Below are 15,194 nucleotides of genomic sequence, written 5' to 3' on the forward strand. Positions count from 1 at the left end.
GTGCTGGTGAAGAATGCTGAAAGTGTCATGGACTGCTGAAAGAACTAACAGATCTGTCGTGGAGGAAGTGCACCAGAAATGTTCCTTTGAAGCAAGAATGGCCAGACTTGGTCTCACCTATTTTGGTCATGTTGTCAGAAGGGACCATTCCTTGGAGAAGAATGTCATGCTTGGTAGGGTGGAGGGTTGACGAAAGAGGGGGAGGCCTTCAACGAGATGGATTGATACGGTGGCTGCAATGATGGGCTCGAGTATAGCAGGGATCGTGGAGCTGGCGCCGGATCGGGCAGTGTTTCGTTCTGCTGTGCATGGGATCACTATGGGTTGGAAATGACTCAATGGCACCTAACAACAACAACAAATTTGTGCCTATTTTCTCCATGAGGAACTTCATAGTTTTAGGTTTCACATTTAAGTCTTTGATCTATTGGAGTTAGTTTTTGTGTATGTTGTCAAGTGTGGGACTTGTTTCATTTTTGTGCAAATAGAAAACCAATTTTGCTAGCACCATTTGTTAAAGAGACTCTCTCTTCCAATTGGATCGGTTTGGGCCTTTTGTCAAAGATCAGCTGACTATAGGTGGATGTATCTGTTTTTGGGTTCTTCATTCTCTTCCACTGGTTTATGTGTCTGTCGTTGTCCCAATATCAAGCTGCTTTGACTAGTGTTTCTGTATAGTAGGTTTTGAGTTGTAAGAGTGTGAGGTCTCCTACTTTCTTGTTCTTCTTCAATAGTGCTTTGCTTTTGTGAGGTGTCTGGAATATGACTTGTAGTTTCATATGAAACTAGTGATTAGTTTTTCCATATCCTTAAAGAATGTTGATGAGACCTAGATTGAAATTACAGTGCATATATAGATTGCTTTGAGTACTATTGACTTTTTCACAATGTTCAATTTTCCTATCAACGAGAATGGTATGTTTTTCCATTTATGTATATCTCTTATGATTTCTTGAAGTACTGTTTTGTAGATTTCTTTGTGTAGGTCTTTTGTGTCCCTGTTAAGATTTATTCCCAAGTTTTTGTTTTTTTTTTGGTAGCTATTATAAATGGTATTGATTTCCTTTTCAGCAATCTCTTTGCTGGTGTAGAGAAATCCAACTGATTTTTGTATGTTGATCTTGTACCTTGCCGCTATGCTAAATCTCTCAATTAGTTCCAGTAGTTTTCCTACTCTCTTGGTTTCACTATGTATAGGATCAGGATCATCAGCCAATAGGAATATGTTTACTTCTTCCTTACCAATTTAGGATGCCTTTGATTTCTCTTTCTTGCCTTATTCTTGCCTTATTATTTCTTGCCTTCGCTAGGGCTTCCAATACAATGTAGAACAGAATCTTGTCTGATCTTATGCCACCTCCTGAAGTGGATAAACATCAACCAGTTCTTTTTGGTACAGTGACTCTGTGTATTCCTTCCATCTTCTTTTGATATTTTCCTACATCATTCAATATTTCGCCCATAGAATCTTTCAGTATTGCAACTTGCGTCTTAAAGTTTTTCCTCACTTCTTTCAGCTTGAGAAATGCTGAGCATGTTCTTCCCTTTTGGTTTTCTAACTCCAGGTCTTTGCACATTTCATTATATTAATTGGCTTTATCTGCTTGAGCTGCTGTTTGAAATCTTCTGTTCAACTCTTTTATCTTGTCATTTCTTCCATTTGCTTTAGCTACTCTCTATTCAAGGGCAAGTTTCTGAGTCTCTTCTGACATCCATTTTGGTCTTTTCTTCTTTTATCATCTTTTTAATGACCCATTGCTTTCTTCATGGATGATGTTCTTGATCCATCCCATAATTCTGGTTTCCAGTCATTGTTGTTCACTGCATCAAATCTGTTCTTTAGATTGTCTCTGAATTCAGGAGATATATAATCAAGGTCATTTTTTGGCTCTTGTGGACTTCTTTTAATTGTCTTCAGCTTCAACTTGAACTTGCGTATGAGTAGTTGATGGTCTGTTCCACAGTCAGCTCCTGGCCTTGTTTTGGCTGAAGATATTGAGCTTCTCCATCGCCTTTTGCCACAGATACAGTCTTTCTGATTCCTGTATACTCCATCTGGTGAAGTCCACATGTATCACTGCCTTTTGTGTTGTTGAAAAAAGGTATATGCAATGAATAAGTCATTGGTGTTACAAAATTCTATCATGTGATCTCCAGCATTATTTCTATCACCAAGGCCAACTGTTTGCGATTCTTTTTTGTTTTCTAACTTTTGCATTCCAATCACCAGTGATAATCAATACCTATTGATTACATGTTTGGTAAAAACAGGAGTTGGTAAATATTTTCAATTTCATCATCTTTGGCTTTAGTGGTTGGTGCATAAATTTGAATAATAGTAGTATTAATTGGCTTTCCTTGTAGGCACATGGATATTATCCTGTCACTGACAGCATTGTATTTCAAGATAGATCTCAATACATTCTTTGTAATGATGAGTGGCATGCCATTCCTCTTCAATTTGTAATTCCCAGCATAGTAGAGCATATGATTGTTTGATTCAAAATGGCCAAACCAGCCCATTTCAGCTCACTAATGCCTAGGATATCAGTCTTTATGCATTCCATTTCATTTTTGACAACTTCCAATTTTATTAGATTCTTACTTCATACATTCCATTTTCTGATTATTAATGGATGTTTTCAACTATTTCTTCTCATCCTGACACATACCACATCAGCAAATGGAGGTCCTGAAAGCTTTACCCTATCCATATCATTAAGGTTGGCTCTACTCTGAGGGAGGTAGCTCTTCCCCATTCATATTTTGAGTGCCTTTCGATCTGAGGGGCTCATCTTCTGGAACTATAACTCATATTTTTTCAAGACTGTTCATAAAGTTTTCCAGTAATATATCAGTGTTTTCACTGCTATTCATAAGGTTTTCACTGGCCAGTTCTTTTGAGGAATGGGTGGCCTCTTCCTTCTTCCTACTCTGTCTTTGTATGGAAGCTCCGCTGAAACCTGTCCAGCATCATTATCCCTGCTGGCATTTGAAACACAGGTGGCAGAGCCTCTAGCCTCACAGCAACACGCAAGCCACCACATTAGGTCAAAGTGACAGACAAGTTTGTCTCTCTTAGCTGTTCCAAACTGCTCTGCTCACTTCCTGGCCTGCCCAGAGCACTCCAAACACCTGCTTGCCCTGTGCCCCCAGCTTGCTCCCCCAGCCTTCCCTGGGCAGTCTGCGTACCCACTTGCCCTACTCACTTGGCTCCCTTCCCCAGCCTGCCCCGGGCACTTCAAACACTCTCTTGCCCTGTTTGCCTGGTCACTTCCCCCAAGGTTTAAGCTGGAGAGCAACAAAATCAAATTAAAGGTTTTATTGTTGATGTTTGTCAATGTCCCTTAAAAGAAGGAATTGATTTGTTAGACAAGCCAGTCAGTTTATATACCTGTTGGGAGGCTCTTAACTTAAGTGAAATGGTATTATTCGAGTAGTTACCATGGGAATTGAGATAGTGGATAGACTGCTCAGATTTTTAAGGAGGTGTGATTCACAAGATGTGGTAATTAAAGATGATGCTTGATAATCCTGATTCCTAAAATGAGGCTGTATAGATATGACCAGCACAATGGGGCCTTTAGCTTTTTACATATTGAATTTGAGCTGGAAATGTTTGGAAAGAATGTTCACATGTGAATCTTTAGCTTAGGAGAGAAATATGGGCTAGAGATCAGGATTTGAGAGTCATCAATATAGGTGACAATCGGTAATAGCCACAGGTTGAGAGTCACACGGTCAACCATGGAGAGTAAGAAAGGAGAATAATGCCAGAGATAGATAGCAGCTGTGTAGGAAGGACCAGACAAGTAGGAGGAAAAGTAGGGGAGGAGAATATTGTTGAAGCCAAGAGAAAAATCAAAGAGAAACAGTGTCCAGGGAGTCAGAGAAGTCAAAGAGTAATGGGGCTGGAAAATACCATTTGGATCTAGCAGTTTAGAGGATGTTGGTAACCATGTCCAGGAGGAGTTTGGACTGAGTTTGATTGGGGATTTTAGATTGCAGTGAGAACACTTGTAATAGCCTTGTTTGTGGAGAGGAGAGAAGACTGGTTGGGGGAAAAGTGACCCAGGGAGGGATTTGAACTTCTTCCCTTTGATGAGCATCTAAATCAGGTAGACTGCATAGAGAAAGAGAGAGAGAGATAGTTGATTTGGTTTGTTTGTTTATTTTAATTGTTTTAGAGATTTTGTATATAAATCTGTATTATTGAATTTTAGATTTAGAAGACTAAACATTGGAGGAAGATTTTCATAATATTAAAAAAAAAACAAAAAACTTTCTCTCAGGAAAAAAAATAGATAAAATTGCTTATTACCAGTTGGTGGCAAACCAAAGCCAACCCAAACTCACTGGCATTGAGTCCGATCTGACTCATAGCAACCCCTCCTTGGGTTTCCGAGGTAGTATCACTATGGAAGTAGATTGCTTAATCTTACTTCTGAGGAGTGGCTAGTGGGTTTGAACCACCAGTCTTCTGGTTAGCATTTAAATACCTTAGGCACTGCGCCACCAGCGCTCCAAGAGGATTGAAAAATAGGCACTTTTGTACATTGACATTGGGAATACACTTCTGTAGAGCAGTTTCTCAACCTTCCCAGTGTTGACGTTTTGGGCCAGATCATTCTTTGTTGTGAGTAATTGTGTAGGATGATTAGCCGCATCCCTGAGCTCTGTCCTAGAAGTTAGTAGCACCCTCTTCCAATTTGTAACAACTAAATATGTCTTCATGAGGGTCAGAATTGCCCCTGGTTTAAAACCCTTTTGAAGGGCATTATTTCAGTGTCTACCAAGAGTAAAATGATGCACCGTGAATTATGCAAAAGGATGAGGCTGGATCAATACTTCATACTATATAAAAATAAACTAAGAATGGACCAGGGATCTAATTGTGAGATCTAAAACTGTGAAACTGTTAGATGAAAAGACAATATTGCATCCACAATACATGCCCATAGAAGGGAAATAAATGCCCAGCAGTCAGGAAATCAAATGAAGTATTGCATTGGGCAAATCTGCTGCAAAATTGTTAAAAAGCAAAGTTGTCACTTTGAGAACTGCGGTGTAGTAAATTACATAGTGTGGCTTTTTTAGCCATAAGTCTTTGTAAACTCTGTGGTGGCATTTGCTGTGACCAGCTGAGTAGCTCCTGATTGTTAAACTTATCCACCTGGGGTATTTCTGTTGGAAGCAACATGAAGTAATTTTCTGGGAAGTTCGCTCTCAGGTGTGTAGAACTCTAATGTGGGATTGATTGGTTTGGGCCACTCTGCCAGGCTCAAACAGAGCCCTCCTAGAGGCAGAAGGAGTCTCTCTGACTGCAAAAGACATGCTGAGAGAAGCAACGCTCCTGAGAGACATGAGAGAGACACGCTGCTGAGAGAGAGATGTGAGAGACATGCACTGCTGAGAGAGACACAAGAGACATGCACTGTTGAGAGAGAGACGCAAGAGGCACACACTGCTGACAGAGTAATGTGCTACTGAGACTGCCAGTTTCTGAGTAAGATGGCCAGATGAGAGAGAGACTGATTGATTTCTGATCTTGAATTGTAGCCTGATGCTTCCCTAATAAACCCCACAATGTGTGAGTTCTGGGTGGCCACTGCAGCAAATTATCAAACCCAACAGAGAGGTGGTAGGTGCTGCGGGAAGAACGGTTGGTGTCAGGGTTAGCGAAAGGGCTGGAGGGAGGCAGCATGTCTGGCCTTGCAGGAATAGGCCTTGGGCTACTGATGGTGATTCTGTCTTCCTCCTGTGGGATTAGAGGAGGTTAGAAGGTGGGGCCTCCTTGCCCCTTTGGTAAGAACTAGTGTACTGACCCAAGCCATAGTATTTTCACTTGCCTCATGTGCATTGGAAAACTGGACGATGTATAAGGAAAATCTAAGATGTATTAATGCATTTAAATTTTGGGGTTGGCAGAAATATTGAATATACCATGAAATTCCAGTAGAAAATAACAGGTGTTGGTGAGGATGCACAGAAATTAGAACCCTATCCATTGCTTGTGGGAATGCAAAATGGTAGTATAGCCACTGTAGAAAATAGATAGTTCCTCAAGAAGATGATCATAGAATTACTGTTTTTACCCAGCAATCCCAATCTTAGGTATATACCCTAGAGAACTGAAAGCAGGAACCTAAGTGGAAACTTATACACCAGTGTTCATTGTAGCACTATTCACAAAAGGTGGAAACATCCAAAATGTCCATCCACAATGGATGAATGGATAAACAAAATGTGTTACATACATACATGGTACAACATGGGTGAACTTTGAAAACATACTGATCAAAATAAGGTAGCTGCATAAGGAAAAATACTGTATAATCCCATATATATTAAATAGACAAATACATAGAGACCAGAGTTTATTAGTGGTTAGGAGTTTATTAGCAGAGGGAGGAAGAAGGAGTAATTGCTAAGGAAATACTGAGTTTCTTTTAATGTTTGTGGGATAATTTTAAAACGGATAGTGGTAATGATTGCACAACATTAATGGAATTAGTGTCACTGAATTAGATATGGAAGGATTAAATTGGCAAATGTTGTATGTAAGTGTGACAACATGAAAGATAACAGCTAGGAAAAGAGCAAGCTGTGGCATAGATACCGCATTTTTGTAGAAAATAGAAACAAAATGAGTTTATGTATATATGTGTACATATACTCCTTTATAAATAGAAAAAAATGGTCTAGAAGGACTTGGTGTACTTCTTCGGTAATGGGATTTAGAAGTTGGAGGAAGGTAATGGAGGGGAGCTTTCACTTTTATGTTACATGCTTATGCATTACAAAATATTTTTTACATTGATCTTGCATTATGATCATTTGCAATTCAGAGAACCAATAATGAAAAAATACTTAGCTGTTCTAATGCCCTTTTCCTACAGATAATGGCTTATCCAAAAGCACACAGCTAGTGAGTTATACATTTGACATTAGACCCTTGGTATTGTAACTTCTTACTCTGATTTGAGTTTTCTTTTTTTTAAATTAAGCTGTCCAGTGGTTACGTCAAAGGCAAGAGCCTCTCGTAGTTAAGTAATATGCAAAAGTTGGAGGATTCAAAAAATAACTGGGACCTAATAACACCTTTAAGGAGCTCTCGTGATATTGTGGTTAAGGCATTTGGCTGCCAACCAAAAGCTAGTTGCTTCAAACCCACCAGCAGCTCCCTGGAAGAAAGATGAGGCAGTCTGGTTCCGCAGATATATGGCCTTGGAAACCCAGTGGGGATCGCTGTGAATTAGAATCAACTTGATTGCAGAGTTTGGTTTTGAGTTAGTAACACCTTTATTATGGTATTAGAATTTGTTAGAGACTTGACTCAGGCTACTCAGAATCTGGTCCTTGGAGCTATATAAACTGTACCTGTCTGTGAGGAGATAGGCACCCTAGAGGTACGGTGGTTATTGAGCACTTAGCTGCTAACTGAAAGGTCGTTGGTTTGAACCTGCCAAGCTGCTCTGCAGAAGAAAGATGTGACAGTCTGCTTCTGTAAAGGTCACAGCTTTGGAATTCTTACAGGGCTGTTTACTCAGCCCTATAAGGTCACCATGAATTGGAATCCACTCATTTGGGTTTGGGTTTTGGTGATAAGCTTGCACCAGCATGTAAATCATCTCTATCACTAAGCACATAGTTTAGTTCAACTGAGTCTTTTTAGCAAGAAACTCTGGATGTAGGCAGCAAGCTCTTTATTTTGCTATGGGCTCAGTCACCTGGTTTGAAGTATCCAGTATGGTTTTGTAGAAAAAGTTTCTGTCCTATGGCTGGTCTTTTGAATGATTTTATTTCAGAATTACAGTGTTGTGAGATATAAGTACTATTACCTGCTTTTGACAAATAGAAAAAGAGAAACTCAGAAGAATTAAGAGACTTAGCTCAAGTCATATGGCTTGTGGGTGACAGGAATAGAACCTCAGACTTGAGTCCTTTACTCCCAGAGTGGTCTTTGGATTGTGTCATGGCTCCAGCTTAGATCTGCAGAATTTGAAAATTTGTATCTATGCTTAAATAGCCCCACTTGAAAGAAGATGCTAGGAACATTTTGAAAATATTTTGTGACCCTAAGAGGTGATTTACATTTCCCAATAGGACATCAGGATGTCTTCAGCAGTAAGGGGCAGCAGGTCCTGTTCTCTCAGAGTCACTGTGTGGCTCAGACAGACAGCACATAGGATGAACAAGGCCTGGTGTGTCTTCTGTCTGGGACAGAAGTATTCTTTGTTTGCCTCTTTTGTGAAGAATTGGTCAATGAAGAAATTGAATATGTACAAACATCCTTATACTATTCACTGAATAAAAAGAGTATATGACTTTACCTTTTTTAGAATGCTTCCTGGTTTCTCATTGGATTTTAAAACAATCCTAAGAAATGAAATACAGGGCAAATGTTTAAAGGCTTGACCCACTGCAAATGTATTGGGCCAAGAACCTAGGCTTTTCCCTCTCTTCACAGAGATATGTATGCTGATCTGTGAAGACAGGGAAAAACACTGATTGGTACTTACCAGATGTTACAGTTATATAATTATTGCTCTGTTTTCTGACATAGGCTTGTAAAAGAGGAAATTCGGACATTGTGCGGCTTGTGATTGAATGTGGAGCTGACTGTAATATTTTGTCAAAGCACCAGAATAGTGCACTGCATTTTGCTAAGCAGTGTAACAATGTGCTGGTGTATGACCTGCTTAAGAATCATTTAGAAACGTAAGTATGAACTGAGTATGCCATAGTTAAATCAGAAGTGTGTGATATATCTGTTTGGGCAAATTATAATTGGCATGGCCTGTCTATAGCCACTCAGATAAAGATTGTTAAGTATAAGCCCTAGTGAAATTCTCTTCCCAGCAGATTGGAAATGAATTTGACAAATGGCATATGAATTACTTTTCTGCAACTCACTGAGGTCTTATAAACTTACACCCTTATCACTATCATATCTAGGATTATTTCCTTAAAGTCTTAATTTTGCTAGCATGTTTTCTTAAGAACATGCTAGCTTTAGTTCATATTGTTTCAATGGATTCTAAATTATGCTTCATTTTATTTTAAGCTTATTCATCACAATTAGTAATTTGATATCTTTTGGCAGCATAAACAGAAACTCTGGAAGGGAAGGTGTTGATTTTGGGGGGAGGGGGCGGGTAACAGGGCATAATAGTAATAGCAGTTGTAACCACTCTTCTCTCTTCCTGACCCACCATACTTAAGATATGATTTTGTCACACCTGCAAGATGATTACTCCAGTTTTATAGGATTCATTCTAAGCAGAAAGGCAAGGGACAAAACAAATACAATCCAAAAAAGACATGCCATTGGTACCACCCCCTTTGCCAGTAAGGCTGGAAGCCTTACTTGTTGTTGTTGCTGTGTGCCATTGAGTCGAACCCAACTCATAGCAACCCTTCCTTGGGTTTCCGAGGTGGTATCACTGTGGAAGTAGATTGCTCAACCTTCCAAGGAGTGGCTGGTAGATTTGAACCTCCAGCCTTCTGGTTAGCAGTCAAGTGCCTTAGGCACCATGCTACCAGAGCTCCTTAAGCCTTACTTAGCCAGGAATTTTAATGTATCTGTGGTCAGCCCTGGTGCATTTGACCTCTGTATGGCTACTTGGGGTCTGGGAACCCAGTGTTTTAGGAGAGCAAGTTGCCACCTAGAATCAGGTCAGTTTTGTTAGTACAGGAAAAGAAGAGAAAATGGATTTTAAGTGGGAAAATGGGTCTTCTCTGCCACATCTCAAACCCTTTGTTCATATTATCAGTTATAGGTGGCTCACAATTTTACCTGGTTTGCCTGGGACTGAGGGGTTCCTAGGATATTGGACTTTGGGTGCTAAAATGGGCCTAAACAGTTTTCTGACACTTGGCCCTTTCAGTGCTCTAACTAGAATGTCCCCAGCACACTGAATGAGTTGGTCACTCTAGCAGCAAGACAGTTTAGATACTTTGTTGCATCAGTTACCACTAATCACTGTATCTTTCTTTTTCAGCTAAGCCTTTTAACAAGACTTTTCATGAGTGTGGCAATTCTTGAATTTATTTTTTAACAGATTCTCATTCCTGATTTTTAGGTTGATCATTCATTAACTAAACAGATAGGCACTGAACACTGTGAGGCATTGCTCTAAAGGCTAGGGTTATGGATATAGATGGGGTTGGAGCTAGACAAAGACCTTCCCCTCTTAAAATTTACATTCCATTGAGAAATGAACAGTAAGACAGATGTCTAGTATGTCAAATGCTGAGTGTTATAGAAGAAGAAAACATGGAACCAGTGTTTCCATCTCTTTAAAAAGGTTGATCACTGAAGGCCAGAATTGATCTATGGCTCATGGTTCTTTTCTACAACAATATTGACAATTCTTACTATACTTTTTTATTAGACTCTCAAGAGTAGCAGAAGAGACCATAAGGGATTACTTTGAAGCACGTCTTGCTCTACTAGAACCAGTTTTTCCACTAGCATGTCATCGTCTCTGTGAGGGACCAGATTTTTCAACAGATTTCAATTACAAGCCCCCCCAGAACATACCAGAAGGTAATCTGTGTTTTCTTTCTGAAAAGTGACACTATAAATATTAACTGATATTTAGACTATTTTTATACAGAACCCTTCCTTTGAACAAAACCTTAAGGAAATTCCATTGTGCATAATAATGATGTAAACTCTTTAACAGCAGAGCCACTCTGACAGAAGAAAGACCCAACTGGTATTTAACATCCCAGGTGACTCTGGGAAGGTTACATTGGGCACTGTGCTAACCATCATTTAAGAATCAAGTGTTAAGGAATAAAGGATAGTATTTATGCAAGTTGAGTCTTAAAAATACTGTTTTTATAGACTTACTAAAATTTAGCTTCAGGATTTGAAGCCCAGAATCAACATTTTTCCTGAATTTTATTATTACTAATAGTATATGGATTAATATGCCCTATTGCAGATAATTTAAAAATAAATAAATGTCTTCCCCTACAGTAAAGTTTAGTAGCAAGAGAAAGAAACATCAGTGCTACTTCCTAGTCTCCACTTAAGAGCTGCCTTTTTAGGCAAATCATGGCCATTCTGGGACTCAGGTACTACTTGTGTAAGTGCAACTAACACTGACTCTCCCTGAAGGCAGGAAGCCTGGCTCTGACTTTTGTTGTATTAGAAAAGTCTGCCTACAGTTAAGAAATAATAGTTTTTCATTGACCCAAAGGGTTTTCTTGCCTATAATCTTTGTGGAAACCAATACCCAGGGCTTTCTCCCAAGGAGCTGCTAGGTGGGTTTGAACCACCAGTCTCTTGTTTAGCAGCCTAGCGCTTAACCATTGTACCACCAGAGTTCCTTAGTTACTCATTAATGAAAATTTTAAAGAAAATAATAGCCTTACCAGTTAAAGGCAGCTATTCTTTGTTTTTATCTTCCAGTAATACTGTGTTTTCGGTGAAGGTTTACATAGTATTCAGGTTCCCATTCAACAATTTCTACACAAATTGTTCAGTGACATTGGCTACTTATCTTCACAATGTATATACATTCTCATTTCTGTTCTGATTGTTCTGTTTCCATTAACCTAGTTTCCCTATTCACTTATATTCTCATCTTTGTTTTCAAGTTGACCATTTGGTCTCATATAAGTAATTTTTTAATGGAACACAGTACTTTCTGACAATATTTATTATTTTTTGAACCAGTCTCTACAGGATGACATCAGGTTAGTTTTGGTTCAAGATTTGAAGAGTATCTCAGAGAAATAATCTCAAGGAATCCTCCAGTCTCAACCAATCCACTAGGTCTGGTTTTTCATTGTTTTTGTTGTTTTAGGAATTTGAGGTCTGTTCCACAGTTTTCTCCCATTCTAACCGGGTCCATCTGTTGTGTCCCTGGTTAGAATGGTTGGTAGAGGTAGCCAGGCACTATCTAATTCTTCTGGTCTCAGACTAGAGGAGGCCAGGGTTCCCGTAGTCTATTTGCCCTATAGACTAGTTGCTACTTTGAGTCTTTGGTTTCCTTCTTTTCTTTTGCTTTGGACAAGTAGAGACCAATTGTATCTTACTTACATGGCTGTTCGCAAGCCTTTAAGACCCCAGACACTACTCACGAAACTAGGATATAAAACATAATTTTATGAATTATATTATGCCAGTTGACTGACATATGTCCCATGAGAGTATGGTCGTAATCCTTCTAACCCAGAAAACCAATCCTGTGAGGAGTTTTGGTTATGTGTGAATATCTGTAACTGTACTCCCTATAGGCTTTATTATAAATATGAATGTATGTGCATGCAGTCACATATATGCATATACATATGATCCATTCCATTGTCGTCAAGTCTATTCCAACTCACAGCAACACTATAGGGCAGAGTTGAGCTACCCCATAGGGTTTCCAAGGCTGTAAATCTTTATAGAAGGGGAATACCACATCTTTGTCCTGCAGAGCAGCTGGTGAGTTTGAACCACTGACTTGACCTTTCAGTTATCAGCCAAGTGCTTAACCACTGCACCACTAGGGCTCCTATGTATATGCATGCACCTACATATATATGCATTTACTCTCATATACCTACCTATACATATATATGCCTACATACATGCCTGTGCACTCACACATACATATTTTATGCTTTTGTTGCTATTTCAAAATTTTATACTCAATAGTAATTACCAACTGGTCCTTATTTCTTTTATACTTTTTAAGTAACATCATTTATCTTTGTCAACCTGTGTATACTTCACCCTGATTTGGTGTTGCTTTTCCCATCACCAAAAATAACAAGTGTGTCTACTGTCTAGAGAGTGAATCTCTTTCTCCTCTACCCCAACAGTCACTGATAACCACTAATGAACTTTAGTTTCTAATATTTACCTGTTCATGTCATTTCTTAAAAGTGAGAGCATACGTATTTGGAGTTTTTTTGGTGATTGACTTAATTCTCTCAACACAGTGTCCTCCAGGTTCATCCATGTTCTGAGATGTTTGAGGAACTCGTTTTTATTGCTGAGTAGTATTCCATTGTATGTATGTACCACATTTTACTTACCCATTCATCCACTGGTAAGCACTTAGGTTGTTTCCATCTTTTTGCTCTTGTGAATATGCTGCAGTAAACATAGGTGTGCATGTGTCTGTGTCCCTTCTATTTTAGAGCCCTAGGAGTGGAATTGTTGGGTCATATAGCAGCTCTGCCTCTCTTTTTTTTTAAGAACCACCGACTGTTTTCCACAAGGATTGTACTATTTTGCACTCCCACCTGCAATGGATGAGGGTTCCAAATCCTCTTCAATACTTACTATTTCTCCAAATCCTCTCCAATAATTACTATTTTCCGTTTTTTTTTTAAATCTTAGTCACCATAGTGAGAATGAAAGTGTATCTCAGTTGTTTTGATTTGATTTGCATTTCTCTGATAGCCAGTGACATTGAAAGCATCTTTTCATGTGTCTTGGCTCTTTAAATGTTTTCTTTGGTGAAGTTTCTGTGCGTATCCTTTGCCCACTTTTCTATTGAGTTCTTTGTGTTTTTGTTGTTAATTTATAGAAATTTTTTTAATATATTTTAGATATTAGATCCTTATCAGTTGTATTGTTCCTAAAGATTTTTTTCCCCAATCTGTAGGTGGTCTCTTTACTCTTTGATAAAGTCGTTTAATAAGCATAACTGTTTTACTTTTATGAGGTCCCAGTGATCTATTTTGTTTTCTGTTGCTCATGTATTCTTTGCTGTTTTTCTTAATCTGTCATGGAAAAAAATTAGATCCCAAAGCATTGGTGCTGTATTTTCTTCGAAGAACTTTAATGGTTTTAGATTGAACATTTAGGTCGTTGGTCCATCTTGTATTAATTTCAGTGTATGGAATAAGGTATGAATATTGTTTCATTTTCTGCTAGAAATCCAGTTTTACCAACACCATTTGTTGAAGAGACTGTTCCTTCTCCATTAAAAACAGTTATTGGTATTCTTAACATTTTAGTAGTTAGTGAACTTGGCATTGGGGAATTATAAATTGTGTGTTTGACTGTTCACATTATCCCTCATAATTTCTAAAGCTTAAAAATAGATTATATGTATGCTGGATAGGCAAGCAAGCATAGATGAGCTGAAATGGCCCCTTTGGTAATGCTTGAGGTGGACCAGTTGCCCACTATCTGTTATTATTACTCCAGTAGTATATTCTATAGCTGGATGAATTTGAGGTTACAGAGCACTGAGCTGAAGGAAGTTGCATGATAAAGCTAGAAAGCAAAATCAAATGTCAGAGCATAAATAGCTTGGGGAAAAAATAAAAGAAACTCACTGCTGTCAAGTCGATTTCGACACATAGCGACCCTTCCTTGGGTTTCCAAGGCAGTATCTCTACAGAAGTAGATTTCCCAGTCTTCCTTTCAAGGAGTGACTGGTGGATTTGAACCCCCAGCCTTCTGGTTAGCTGTCAAATGCCTTAGGCACTACACCACCAGAGCTCCCTTATATAGCTTGAAAGGAGAGAGAAAAAAAGGAAGGGTCCCAGACTTCTTTTTTCTTTGGGAACAGAGCACACACATAGCAAATGGATCTTTGCGACGTCTTTTATAGTCTCTTCTTGTAGATAACTGGCCTAGATCAATGTATCATGTTAAAAATGGTTGGTTTACCAGAAAAGTTATTAAACTCATATACTTATATATCAGTATTACTGAAAGTACAGCATTTGTTCAAAAAACTAAATTTTACAAAATGTTTTGGATATTCATTCAGTAAAAACTTCAAATTTCATATGCTAAATTTTTTTTCAAAATTAGATTTTTTTTGTTACTAATTTATCAAAAAATTTAGAAGAGGCAAAACAATATGTAGGTGAAAAAAAGGGAAAATTACACAATTCCACAGCCATAGAGAACCGCTATAGAAATATCCATGGATTTGTTTCATGAGCATTACTGTGTTCAGCAGCAATTTTTAGCCAAACATAATACCAATTCAGGTTTCTAAATGTACAGGTCAGTGACAGTAATTACATTTGTTGAGTTGTACAGCCATTCTCACTATTCTTCTCTCGTTAATATAACCCTACTGCCTTCTAATGTTCGTATCTGATTTTTAAAGTTGCTGTTGTCAATTTAATCCTATGTAAATATTTCTTAAAAGAGCATATTCTTAAAAGAGCATAATACTCAAGGCAGAGCTTTTTTTAACTAATTAAGATAAACTGTT

At 38.4% G+C, this 15,194-nt stretch overlaps 1 protein-coding gene across 1 annotated transcript in view; it reads left to right on the plus strand.

The window, feature by feature from the left end:
- MPHOSPH8 (M-phase phosphoprotein 8) overlaps positions 1–15,194 on the plus strand; it is a 166,923-nt gene that overhangs the window by 142,040 nt on the left and 9,689 nt on the right. The window contains exons 10-11 of the mRNA XM_007958569.1: positions 8,567–8,721; positions 10,398–10,552. Coding sequence (XP_007956760.1) covers positions 8,567–8,721; positions 10,398–10,552 — 310 coding nt within the window. The remainder of the gene's footprint in view (positions 1–8,566; positions 8,722–10,397; positions 10,553–15,194) is intronic.

The sequence above is a fragment of the Orycteropus afer genome, unplaced genomic scaffold (assembly GCF_000298275.1).
Source record: "Orycteropus afer afer isolate SDZICR_OR568_19922 unplaced genomic scaffold, OryAfe1.0 scaffold01020, whole genome shotgun sequence".
In the NCBI taxonomy this organism is placed as follows: domain Eukaryota; kingdom Metazoa; phylum Chordata; class Mammalia; order Tubulidentata; family Orycteropodidae; genus Orycteropus; species Orycteropus afer.